Here is a 13,457-nt window from a genome sequence, read left to right on the forward strand (position 1 = left end):
TTTAAAGTGTCAGAAAACTCAATTCTTGCCCTGGCTAGTATGGCTCAGGGGATTGAGCACTGGCCTGTGAAGCAAAGGGTCACTGGTTTGATCCCCAGTCAGGATATATGCCTGGGTTGAGGGCCAAGTCCCCAGTGGGGGGCATAAGAGAGGCAACCACATGTTGAGATTTCTCTCCCTCTCTCTAAAAATAAATAAAATGTTTAAAAAAATAAAAAAGAAAAAAGAAACTTAAAAAAAAGAAAACTCAATCTTTTATATATTTATAACAGAATGAAATATCTGGTTTGGTCTTTTCACAAAAACATGAGCTTTTATTGTGTTTAAATAATTTTACATTATTAAAATGTTTCTAAGGAGTTCACTGCTCTGAAATAAAAATACTATGACATGTTGGTTCAGAATTAAGTATTATTTTGACACTTTCCTTTATTGGTCAGAAATGTGATTTCTGAGATTGTACACATTTCCCCTGAGATACCTATGTGCTACCTTGGTACATACATTAAATACCATGTAAAAGACAGTCTTAGCTGTTATGAAACCACAGGCCTATAGCACCATTAGATTCTAAAGGAAATACGTGCCATGGGGGTAGCTGACTCTATGATCTGAGACAGGGAAAAACATCAAACCAGGGCTAGAACAAATAGCACGGATGTTTTTAGAAATGTCAGTCATAAAAGAATATTGGCATTACATAAAGGGACTTCCTGTTGACCAAGCCGTGAAACTTTGTGCATCAAATACAAGCATAAGGTAGTAAAAACACAAAAGAAGGCTGTGATACAAGTTTAATTTTTTAGTTTGTAGGGGAGGGTTCACACTGAGTATTTTATTACTTCTAGTAATTATGTCTGTTTATAATATTTGCATATATAGTTGTTTTTATCTGGGAAAGCACATGGAACTTGTGACTTGCCCAAATGATCCTGGCAGAAGTTACTGGAATAAAAAATAGGGTGGCTTTCCTAGCACAAATAATAGGATGCGTGGTGAATACAAATAATAACCAGGTAGAAGGTGACATGGTGGTCTCATACAACAACTAAGAGAGACAATTCAGCACTGTATTTTCAAAGTTAAATTACTCAATGTCCTGAAGAGACAAGTTAACTGCATAAACCAAATCACTCATTACTAAGAAATAAAAGCTCTAAAATCAAGATTCCCAATTAAGAATTTTTAAATAGTAAGACAAACAAAAAGAGATCAAAATACTGTAAATGATAAGCTAATAGGCTATGTACTGTCAAACATGTAAAGCTTAATATATCATTACTACGCAAGATACCAAGTTGCAAGAACAAAAATTTATAAGAAAAGGATTTGAAAGGCAGCTCGACACTGTGGCTCAGGTTTGAATCACTCCCTCGTCTACACAATTAGACCAAGTCCAGATCAAGAATCAACTATTGGTCAGTAACCCAGTTACTTTCCCTTTCCTTTAGTTTTAGTAAAATACTGAAGCCCAGGAAAGTACTAATGCTGAAAGACTAGGAATATACCACATTAAGAATCATACTACACTAGGAAGTTATTAAGTACAGAAATAACAAAGACATTATCAAAACCATAGTCTTGATGTTTCAGACTAGGTATAAGTGAACACACAATAATAAATTTTATAAAAACTGCTAATGATGTCTTTCATCAGTTGTTTAAGGTGTTTAGAGATTTCCAAAGACTCATCCATACTAAATTTGTACTCATGATTAAAACTTTTCAGTAAATTTAATCAGTTGATTTTGCAATTAGTGTTGAAATAAATGCTCAAAAAATTGGGTGCCTAATGTTTTCTGTATAAATTTAATGAAATGGTCATTACACAAAGTACATATAATTTTGAGCACCCTTTACATCTAAAAGTCTCTCAGTGAAAGAATGTAAAGTTTTCTTATAATTTCGTACTTCCAAAAATAAATCCTGTAATTATGGATTCAAGAGTCCCTGCTAGAATCCAAAGGAAGGGTGATTTAAAGAAAGACAGAGCTTGAGCTGCCTTTTACTACCACACACAGTCATTTGCTTGGTTTAAAAGGCACATGAGTCATAACAGTAGGAATCACATTTCCATATTAACTACTCGGGTAGAGACCATGATACATGACTGAGACCACGGCACACTCTCTTTCCTTCCAACAGGGCTGAAATCGTGTTGAAGGGAGGGCCCCAGAAGAGAAAAAGGATCTGAAGCACAAAATGTAAGCTGGAGAAAGAAACAAAAACTCCAAAAGTTGAGACTTCGGAGTATTTGACCAATTGCCAGATCTTTAGAAATAGAGTGCAATTGCAATTGTAAGGGTGCCTTTCAACGAGAAAAAAAAAAGGATTAGTCACCTTAAATCTTACACATAGTAAACAAAAAACAATATTAGAAAAATGATATGATTTTTTGTCAAACCATAAGTACTCACCACACTTGACACATCAGCAGTAAAAAAAAAGGGCGAGGGGAAATAGAAGAATTCATCTAACTTGTTAGCTCTAGGATTGCTACCTTCCTGACATTTGTTCCTGAGTGAATGAAGGGCAGAATCCTGGGAAGACCCACTCCTTAAAAACAAAACCACCAGGAACATCTTCAGGAATGCAAGTATTCCATATGCAAAATTAAGCACAATTAATTCAAGTGCAAGCATCGCACTGACCTACACTGATTAAACAACTTTTTGAGTCATGAAGATAAACAAAACCTGACGGGGGAGCTGGTTTTTGGAAGGACACTTGATACGGCCTATAGTTCTGTACATACACAGAGACCATGGTGATATCCTAAAGGTGCTGTGTTGAGTTGGGGAGGATGGAATTTGACCAGCAAGCTTTTCATGATTATGGCTTTTTTCTCATTTCTTCATCCCAATCAAAATCTAATGATTCATCTTCTAGTTCTGGTAAAGCAAAGAGAGATTTTTTTGAAAGACTGAATCTCTCAGTTGACCCCTCTAACTGAAAAGTTTTCCTTTTCCTGCCAAGCATTGTAGCTGTGGTCGTGGGAGGAGAGCTTGGGCCTTTCTCTTGCCAATTCTCACTTTCAGGAGGAGGCAGGGATTCTGATTTAGATTCAGAGGAGGAAGTAAAGGAGAAGTTGGCCAATTTAGCTAAAGTGCAAGCATGAACCTTGCTGCTTTTATTATTGCATGAAAACTCTTCCTTTTTGTCTTTTTCACATGTAGGATGCAAATGCCCAGTCCTGTTCCGAAGCTCAGATTCAGGCTGCCTAACTCTCTTTCCAGAGGCACGTTCCCTCTCCTCTCTTGACTCGTCTTCCTCTGGTGGCTGCTGTGACACCTGTGTTGCCCGCCCTCGCAGCTGCTCTGAGCTTCTGTTTCCTGAGGCAGAGGTCAACTTTTCTGGACCCTTCACCAGCAGAGCTCCTTCTCCTCTGGTTCCATGCTGGGAAATTTTCAGACTCTGAACTGCTATGTCAGTTGTATGAGGAGACACATGGTTGTAGCCTTCAGGGGAGTGGATAAGTTTTGACTTGTGTTTGAAAGTAAATTTTGCTAGTTTGGCCACAGGAGGACCCAGACTTTCAACACTTCCAGGTTCAGTCTCTTTCACCTGAGGAAGAGATTTCTGTCTTTTTCTTCTGGGACTTTCCAGCATCCTTTCTGGGCTATGTACAGGGGTGGATGAAGGATGAGAAGGGCTTGTGGGCTGGGAAGGCGCCCTGGTGGGCTTTCTGCACAGTTCCTGGGCCCTCTCCTTGCGCAGCCGGTGCAGTTTCCTGGGGACATGATGAGTCAGTACTGAGTCTGGTTCTCTAGCAGTTCCTGTTGTTGCAGCAACTACTGTTGCCCTTTTTTCCTTTTTCCCTTCAACACTCTCTGGACTCAATGGAGCTTCTGTCTCTCCTGGTGCTGGAGGCTGTCCAGTTTCCAATTTGCTCCTTTGGACTGGCTCACTCTTTTCCTTACCCTGAGATTTGTTGAAGCTTTTCAAAGCCATTTTCCCTCGAGTTGTTTTGAGACCAGGAGACATAGGAACAGTGTTTTGGGGTTCAATCTGATGAGTTTCCATGGAGTCAAACCAATCCAAACCATCATCTCTGCCCCCTTTGTGCTGAGCTGAATATTTTCTGCTTGTTGGTCTATTAGGCCCCACATGAGGTAGGGGATCAAGAAGCGGGCTTCCCCTGGGACTGCCTTCGGTACAAGAGGTACGTGTGCTACAATTCACTTCTTGCTGTGTTGACGTTCTGAATCTGGACTCTTCCCCTGGACCATTTCTCGAGGACCCTGGAGCAGACTCTGCCTCCACTGCCCTTGGCTGGGATTGGTACACACTCTGATTCTGTAACCTATAGCAGAAATAAGGAAAATTTGTATTAGGAAGGGAAGGAAAATTTTTTTAACCTTTTCATTTCTTCAGTGTCTGAGATGCTATCTAAGGGTTAACGCCAACATAATTCCAAATTACCACCAAATACAGCCTCTAAGAACAGCAAGAGGAAATTATCTTTTCCATCAGAATAGAGCTGAAGTGATCTGAAAATCATTCTGATTTGACCCTGAAGTGAAGTAAAATAAAGAAAATAAAGTAACGGGTTTGTCTACATTTTCCTTCTTCCTAAAAGTCCATTTAATTCATGTAAGATTGTTTGAAGGTCAGTGTAAAATGCTCATTATATCTCATGTGTTAAATGTGTAACTACAAGACAGACTTTTTTAGCTATTGGCACAGTAGCTTATTGTTGATCAAGAAGGTGGGTCAAGTTGCTTAGCAGCAAGTTTGCAGATCAGACCAAAAGTGAAAAACTAGAAATTATGATTTCTCACATCTCTTTACCTAATTGAGGTACTGAGTTTTAGTGCATCTCAAACTCACCTTCCTGAGGAGTAAAGGGGCTGTGATTCTTGTGCCCACAGCTCCCACACTCACGTTCACAGCAGCCCTTCCCCAGACAACGGCAGCATCTCTCCTGCAAAGCCCAGTTTGAAATGTGGTCTGGGCACCTACTGTACAAGTTGATAGGAATCAAAACCTACTGACCCTCCCTGAATGATCTGATCAGTGATATCCATTTTAAATCTTGTGCATATTAGAAACAGAACTAAAACCAGGGGCTCATTTTCTAACGGAGACTGCAGTTTCTCAAAAGCAAATCCGTTAGCAAGCCCTTCCTAACAACCTAGAGCCACCTTTTCAGAGTAAGGGGTGACATGACCCTGCTTCCAAGTTCTAAATCTGCAAGGGAATCACATCAAAAAGCAGATGAATAAATTATTCTAAAAACATGTATATGACAGAAAATAGAAGAAAATACATTAAATTTAAATACATTTTAAATTTAAATGTACTAAATACATTGACGTGTTAATGGCAGATCCCTCTGGGAAATAAGATTTTATGTGATTTTTGTTTCCTTATTAATTCATTACTGTTACTTTTCAAAATATTCTATAAAGAACATATATCACCTTTTACTATTGAGAAAAACATTTTATTGTGTAAATATTAGGTTATAGTCACACTTGCTAGATTTGGAAACACCAATATAGCAAATTCATGTTCACTACAGTCACAACCAACCGACCAACCAAAAAAAAAAGGAGCTTTCAAAATTACTACTACCTGGTATACTTTCAGCAGCAAATTGAGGTCACGGATACTAATAATTATTAAAGCTCCCTAACAAGGTCTTATCTTAAAAGAAGATAATTTTCAGAGATATAAAAATAATTTAGCTCACTATTTTAGTCTAATTCTGACTTTGAGAATTAAATTCTCCCGTACATAAAAATGTCTGTAGTTTTACTATAATTTTGTAAAAGACAGCATCTTTGTATTCTGATTTGAGGTGGGTAGAATGGCCACCATTTGATGCAGAATGTCACTAAAGGCATTTTCTAGAAGAAAAGTGTGATAAAAATACAAATAGTTTCATGACTGATATGTGATCTTCTTAAGGAATAGAGAACTCTTTCCTAAGGGGACGCTACTTGGGGCTTTCTCACTTGTCAAGATCAGCTTTAGATTGTGTTCTAGAGGTAATTCACTTTCATTTGCAGGGCCCCAGGTTTTGTTACTTTGAGGATCAATATCCAACAGGCCTCTGCATTACAAAGAAATATCAGAAGAAAAGAACATCTTAAGGCAGAACCCTACCTTTTAGATCACCTACTCTTTTTTCTTTTTTCCTTGTAGGAGAGTCATTCTGAATTTAGTTAAGTCCAATTGCTACTTTTCTGTCACGTAACACTGATTCTTAGCTTCACATTCCTTCCTTTTCTGAATCCAGCATGTTTTTGGTAGTCAAAATGATCAGGTTCTGGTCAGTCAAAATGAGCAGTGTCTCCAAAAGCAAAGCTAAGCCCAGGGCAGGCCTGGAAAGGATCTGCTACAACAAACCATAAGAGAATCAAAAGAAGGGCTTTGATCTTAACACCATACTCTCAGTCATTAAAAAAATAGGAGACCAAAAAAGTGGATTGATTTTATACAAAGTACAAGTCTAATGCAGGCTGGCACCTGGTGTATTAGTAGGACAAAGCCAGCCCCACACTTGCCTAGGAAGGCTGTGCTGAGGTTTATAAACTGGAAAGAAAAGGTGCTGGATGAGTGAGTGAGCGAATAGGGGAAAATGCCAGTCCACAGTTCCAATGTGGCCCTCACGTTCTCCTGCAGCTGCTCCACTTCCACATGCGCTCCATTCACCAGACTCCAGCTTTGAGATCACCAGCACTGACCAGGTTCAGGGCAATTATTCAGCCACTTACTGATCAAGATGATACCCAAATGGATACACACTTGCTGTTCCTCATTCCTGTTTCACAGGCACAGACTTGAAGTCTAGGATTTTAGAAGCTCATATATTTAGGGACATGCAAACAAACATTCAGTTTCCAGCAACAATTCTTCAGGTAATGCATATGATACAATCCTTGCCCTATGTCCCTATTTTGACAAATCCTTGAAAAGGTGAGTTTTGAAACATTCCTTTTGTCCTTCCTGAGTTGTTACTCTATAGGAAGATTTCCCTCTTCAACATAAAATACATCTTTCTCACTGGGAATTTTTTTTAGTCTGACTATTAAACATGTTACATTTTAAAAGGCTGGAACTTGGGCATTCAGGAAAGGAAACGTGCAGCTCGGGAACCAGGAGGGCCTTTCCTGGCTGATGGTCAGTACTAGCTACCTCTATTTCTGTAACTTGCCCAGCACGCTAGCTTACGCTGGCCTAAAACCGGTCTGGGCCTCAGTCTTCTACCTGTGAATTTCTCTTACCAAGGTTATATAAGGACTAATGATCAAATATTTATTATGTTTGGAAGAAAGCTTTAAAAACAATAAGAAAATTAAAATATTAATAAACACTAAAATTCTTCATGTAAACTCCCTTCCACATGTTCTCTCCTAGTAAGGAAAAATAGAGGCCAAGTAGGCATTTCATGTTTGGGTCTGGCCTAGGGCAGATTGCTCCTGGAGACCCGCTCCCTCTTTCTTAACAGCAGCCCCAGCCACCTCTCTAAATGGCACCACTCCACTTCCTACAAGTAGCCAAAGAACGAGAAGAGGAAGAAGTGGTAGTAGTGAACATTATGATAAAGCCCATTCACCAGGGTGCCTTGATTCCACAGCAACTGCGCATCTTGGGTATGAACTGTAGGTAGCTTACTTTGGTGCTTCTCATATAATTGAGACCCAGTGCTATAAATTTTACTATATATATATATATATATATATATATATATATAGTAAAATTACATATAGCTTACTACATATAGTAAAGAGCCTGTCAGTGTTTTCCATGAAGTTCACTAGACCAGCAAATCAAGAAAATGTAGCTTTCAAAGGTAGTCTCCAAAGATGGTGACCATCAATTCCCCCATTTCCATGTGTCTGTGCCACATCTCCCACCAATAGGTGGTGTTCATTTCTCTCTGCTGTGCCTGCAGGCTGACCTTGTGACTTACTCTGATCTATAGAATGTGGCAGAGGCCATGCTGCTCCAGTCCTGGTCCAGCCCATAAGAGGCCTAGCAACTCCCACTCTTATTGGAGTCCTAAGCTACCGTAGCAGAATTCTGACTACCCTACATCAGGGATAGCCCAGCCAGCCCCCAGTCATTTAAGCCACTCCAGTAAAGACACCACACGTGTGATGGAAGCCATCTGGATGTGCCAATCCCAGCTGAGCTCCCAGTTAAAAGCAGGTATATGAGTAACCCCACCTGACATGATGTGGAGATAAGCCATCCCCATAAGTCTCTTCAATTTCCAACTCCCAGAAAAGTAAGCACTGGGATGAAGGTAGTGTTTCTTTCTTTCAGCCACTGAGTTTTGGGGTAGCTAATTATAGAGCAATGGATAACTGAAACAATCACCTACAGATAGCACAGACAGGTTTTCCACTTAATTTATACTTAATTTATCCTTTGTTTCACAAACGCCAAATAAAGATTTTCCATTATATGCCTTTCCTGGTTTTCTTTTCTCACCTTTCAAGTCTTCTTAGCTCTTCACTCAGGAGGTTGTGCAGCTCAAGTCTTTCTAGAATAAGTTCACACTGCCTCTGGTACTGCTCCAGAGGGTTTTCAGGAAAGGAGGTGTGGAGTGCATTCACACCTCCCAGCAGCGCGCCTCCCTGAAGGTATGAGAAATGGAAAAGACCAGGGAGAGTCACCAGGCCAGCCTGCACACACAGGCACACACTAGGGACCACTGAGCCCAGATAGCTAAGACCAGCCCTTCACACCCCCACCTTGAAATCAGAATCATCTGGGGGCCTTTTTCAAATTTCAGTAGTCTTCTTCCCCTATTCTTGCTAGCAAGCATTGCTCTAGGAAGCCATGTTCTCACTAGTGGGACCATGAGCATCCCTTAGGTGTGACGGAGAAAAAGGACTGAGACCCACTACTTTACACAGATAGGCAAAAGCATACTACTGATGCAGAGAATGTTTCTATGACAATATTTTCCCCTTATTTTAAATAGTTTCTTTTGGATACATTTCCAGGAAGTATGAGTCTATGACATGATCATTTTAGTAACTTCTGATACACAATTTTATTTACCATTTGTAATTACAATTTGAATATTAGTACAAAATGTCCTTACCTGCATTGAGGACTCCATTACGGACACCACTGTAATAGCGTCTTCCAGAGTCACAGTGTCACGAAACATCAGGCGAGCATGAGCTAAGAAAATAAGATGCATTTAAAATGATAAAGATGGAAAAGTTTTAAATACATATTTAAATACATATTTGAGGTGATATATGTAATATTCTACCTGACCCCCCTTCAAAAGAACTGTATATTCTAAATGAGCTACTAATGACAAATTAATTTTACCAGAACAAGTACAAAAGTCTAAGTTTAACTCGCTTTAAGGTTATTCCTCTAATAAAGGGCCTAATCCTTCTGCACTGCCCATGGCAAGTGTGTGTAATTTACATGAAAAACTATTCTGGGCTCCAGAAAAGAAAGGGGTTATATAAGCATATATTTAATATTCAACAATTTTAATCCTTACTTTCGAGTCTATTATAGAAACATACAAAATTAAGCTCATTTCTCATCTCTGGCCCTTTTCTTTATCTGTGAGCTTTTCAAGACTACCCAGCTCCTGAACATAAAATTTGGGTATTTCTTGCCCTAGTGTTAGCTATAAGTCTTTAAAAAGTAAAGTGTATCTGTTTTATAGAGCTTTTTATTAAGCATATATTATGTCATCATATGGTACAGTCAGTTCATGTGAAATTTTTTTGAATTATTTAAACAAGGGCTAACTGTAAAAGCCAATGCTCAAAAAAGAAAAAAACCCTAAAAAAACCTTGAGATGCATGTAAGCTGTACGTTAGCAGGAAACTCTCATACCTTGGGGAGAGGATAAGGCGATTTGGTGTTATAATGTTAGTGGCAGTTTGCTGTATAGGAAACACTTCCAAACAAGGCAGTATCTAACCCAGAATACTAATAGACTGCCACAAGAAACAAAACCACAGTAACTAAGACTTTCTAAATAGATGACATCTTAAGTTATAGGAGGTCCTGAGATATCACAAAGGTTCCCCTTTCTTAATGACACTACACTTCACTCAACACCCATAAATGTCCCCAGAAGAGTAGAGGTTTCATAGCTCAGAGTCTTTACTTGAATGAGCAACTGTGAGCACCTTAGAGTAGAGATTATTCTTATTCATCTTTGAATTCATGGTGCCAACCCCCATGCCTTGTATACATTGGGTACCCAATAAAAAATTCATTTGTCAAATGAAATAAACCTTCTGCTAATCGTATCAAGCTCTCCAACAGGCGGATGGTTGTCCGGGCAGCGTTCCGGGAATCACTCTGCCTCTGCATCTGGTAGTACCGGAGAAGAACCTGATTACCCGCTTCAGACAGTGTGGGCTGAAGACTCCTAATGAGGCAGAAATAGGTTTTCATCTTTTCCATGCTCCAGAGCTTCTCTGATTTGCTTGGGTAACCTGTACATATCAGGTACTGGGTCAGTAAAAATTGTCACAAAAGGCAAACAATCTCATTTTAAGACTTTTGATAAAGTTCATGCACTCATTTAAAAAAAAATAACATTTAGGTTTTGTGGCTATTGAAACCTAGACCTGTCTCTGTGTAGTTCTAGAACAGTGTTAGGGTCCAAGTTTAATAAAGGGAAGCTTCCTACAAGGGTTAAAATTAGTCAGAATAATTCTGGTCTGCCCTATATTTTAAAATAATACTTGAGAAATCAAATTTAATTTAAAGAGAAACCATATTTAGATTTTTGCTTCATAATTCAGTCCAGTTTTTCTCATAAGAAGTAACAATTATATTATCATAAAGTTTTTCTTGTATTCAGGAGTAGTAATTATATAAGATTGTCCCCTTTCATCATGAAAAACATATTCACAACTATAACCTCATTAGTGGCAGACAGACAAAAGCCCTTTACTCTCTGATTATTCTGGGCTCACGGGCTCCTCTTACTGCTTTCAGTCTAAGCATCTTTCTGTTCCTGTAGGTAGGGTACCTTGAGTATTTATTTAATTTTTCTTCAAAGAAAATTTCATTTGGTTATGTCTACTTTCTTCCTTTTTCAGTTTGAATAATTTGTCTTCACATACCTTTGTTTTCTAAAATAAAGGAAGAAATTATACGATCCCAGTCTTCATTCTTGGTATCAAGCAAAACCAGGATCAGGTCAAATCGACTTAAGAGTGGGCTGCCGAGGGCAATGTTCACAGACACAGACTCGTGGGGGTCGTACTGGCCTTTGGGGTTAGTTGCTGCCAGGATGGTGGTCCTTGTGTTCAGCTTGCACACGAGGCTACCAACAGAGAGGGTATAATTCACTTAATGTTGAGATTCAAATAAAAAACAAGATTAAATTTGCATCTTGAAAATGTAAAGAAACTCCTGTAAAAGAGAATGTGTAATGATACAAGGAGGTATCACAAACACCAAGTTCAACAAAGTACATTCACACTAGCCTATCTTGTAGAGAAGAAAGTATTCATAAACACTTTTTATGACTATGAGCAGATCCATCTGTGGGGTGCTAGGAGGAATACAAAATCAACCAAACATGGATAGTGTTTTTAAGGGGCTTTCAAACCACTATAATGGTAACACAAGGCAGAATATGGTGAGTTCCAGAAGTATAAAGGTGCCAGGAGAAGTAAAGATGATGTATACTCATTGATGTGGATGGAAGAGATGATCGGAAAACATTACAAAGTTGTTTTAGAACCAGGACCTATACGACACGCGGACTTTTGAAAGTGGAGATATTGCCCTGACTGGTGTGGCTCAGTGGGTTGAGCGCCCTCCCACAAACTGAAATGTTGTTGCTGGTTTGATTCCCAGTCAAGGCACATGGCTGCGTTGTAGGCCAGTCGTTGGTTGCGAGTGTGTGAGAGGCAACCAGTCAATGTTTCTCTCACACATCAATGTTTTGCTCCCTCTCTTTTTCCCTCCCTCCCCCCCTAAAAATAAATAAATAAAATCTTTTTAAAAATGTGGATATATATACACATTCATGTGTATATATATTCATGGGGAAGGTGGAGGGTGAGGGTGATTTTGGAGAATTTTGAGTGACTGAAGCAAAAGCTTTGTGTGTTCACTTTGATTTTTTTCCTGAAAGTGAAAGAACTAAAAAATAAACATAGAGATAAGGGAGGGAAGAAGAGGGCAGAGGAAAGGAAGTAGAGGAAATCAAGAAAAATAAAGGCTGATTAGCATCAAGTTTCTGAGGAGCAACAGCAGAGGGGAGATTGAAGGGAACTGGAAATGGTGGCTGGGTTAGATGGGGAGGGCCAAGGACGGACACCGAGAGGGATGGGGGCAATGGTCCAGGAAGAGGCACACAAGTCCTGAATGGAGCAGTGGCAGTGCAGGTAGGGATATTAACTTGTAAGTTATTGCTTTTAAACATATTAATGATGGAAAAGTCCTCAAGATAATATGGCATGTTCATTGACAATAACAAATGTAAAATTCTTCCTCTATAAATTTGTATGCTCTGCAGTCGATGACTGTTTTTAATTATAGTGGCATGTCTGCTTCTCAGCAGTCATAGCCCTATGGCATCAGCCAACATGTGCTATGTTTATTAATCCCTGATCTATTTCTACTTGACTGAAGTAATTACCTTATGCCCTAAGACTGGAAAAGTTTGAGAATCTTAGTTTGTGGTAAGTGGCACAAGAAGATACCCACTAAAGAAGACAAAGACAAACAAAACACTTTCACTGAAAACTAAATCTCCTTTTAAGAAAAATTACTGAAAGGTAAAAATTCTGAACAGATAGATATCTTATCATTTATGTGCCAAAATGGTTTTGTAAAGGCAGAATCCAGCTTGCCATAAAAATCATTTGTAAGTGAATCCTAACTAATCTCACAAAGCACATTTAATCCATATCTAAGTGAGGCTGTTTGCATCTATCAGAAAAAAGAAATATTGCTGCAATACTGGCATTGAAACAAAATAAAATTCTATGTAAAATACATTTTAAAAAATTATTTCAATGTGAGATAAAAATAATTGATCATTCTTCCTTTCTGGTCGACAGATCTTTATAAGCCATTTCCCATGTACAAAGGGCTATACTGAGAATTCTGACAGGTGTCCAGCAGGTCTCTGCCCCTCATTAGTGTGCAGAACTGCTGGAGGTGAGGGACATAAGGCTGTGGACAGCGTATGTGCAGTGATGGTGTATCAGCATGAGCATCAGCAAAGAGAAACTTCTGGGGAGAATCCTGGGTATCTGCAAGGTATATAACCTTAAACTAGCCCATGGTGTGAGAAGGAGAATGAACTAGCAAAGAGAGAAAGAAGATGGTGAATTATTCATGGTAACTGTAAAAAAAAATTAAAAGAATAAACTTAAGGAAGGGGGCTAAGGAAGAATATGTGTAAAGTAAAATGTCTGTCCCAGGAGCATTAGTGGAAGTGCCAGGCATGAAAAATAGAGAGGTGGGCAGGGAATCCTGCAGGATAA

General features: G+C 39.0%; 1 protein-coding gene across 3 annotated transcripts in view; it reads right to left on the reverse strand.

Annotated features, from left to right (window-relative positions):
- Positions 1–778: 778 nt before the first annotated feature.
- Positions 779–13,457, reverse strand: part of MCM9 (minichromosome maintenance 9 homologous recombination repair factor) — a 72,649-nt gene continuing 59,970 nt past the window's right edge. For all 3 annotated transcript variants that reach the window (XM_036024623.1, XM_028508398.2, XM_036024624.1), the window contains 5 exons: positions 11,076–11,278; positions 10,236–10,439; positions 9,065–9,147; positions 8,446–8,591; positions 779–4,303 (listed from right to left, as the gene is read on the reverse strand). In XM_036024623.1, coding sequence (XP_035880516.1) covers positions 2,833–4,303; positions 8,446–8,591; positions 9,065–9,147; positions 10,236–10,439; positions 11,076–11,278 — 2,107 coding nt within the window. In that variant the 3' untranslated portion in view covers positions 779–2,832. The remainder of the gene's footprint in view (positions 4,304–8,445; positions 8,592–9,064; positions 9,148–10,235; positions 10,440–11,075; positions 11,279–13,457) is intronic.

The sequence above is a fragment of the Phyllostomus discolor genome, chromosome 4, assembly GCF_004126475.2.
Source record: "Phyllostomus discolor isolate MPI-MPIP mPhyDis1 chromosome 4, mPhyDis1.pri.v3, whole genome shotgun sequence".
Classification (NCBI taxonomy): domain Eukaryota; kingdom Metazoa; phylum Chordata; class Mammalia; order Chiroptera; family Phyllostomidae; genus Phyllostomus; species Phyllostomus discolor.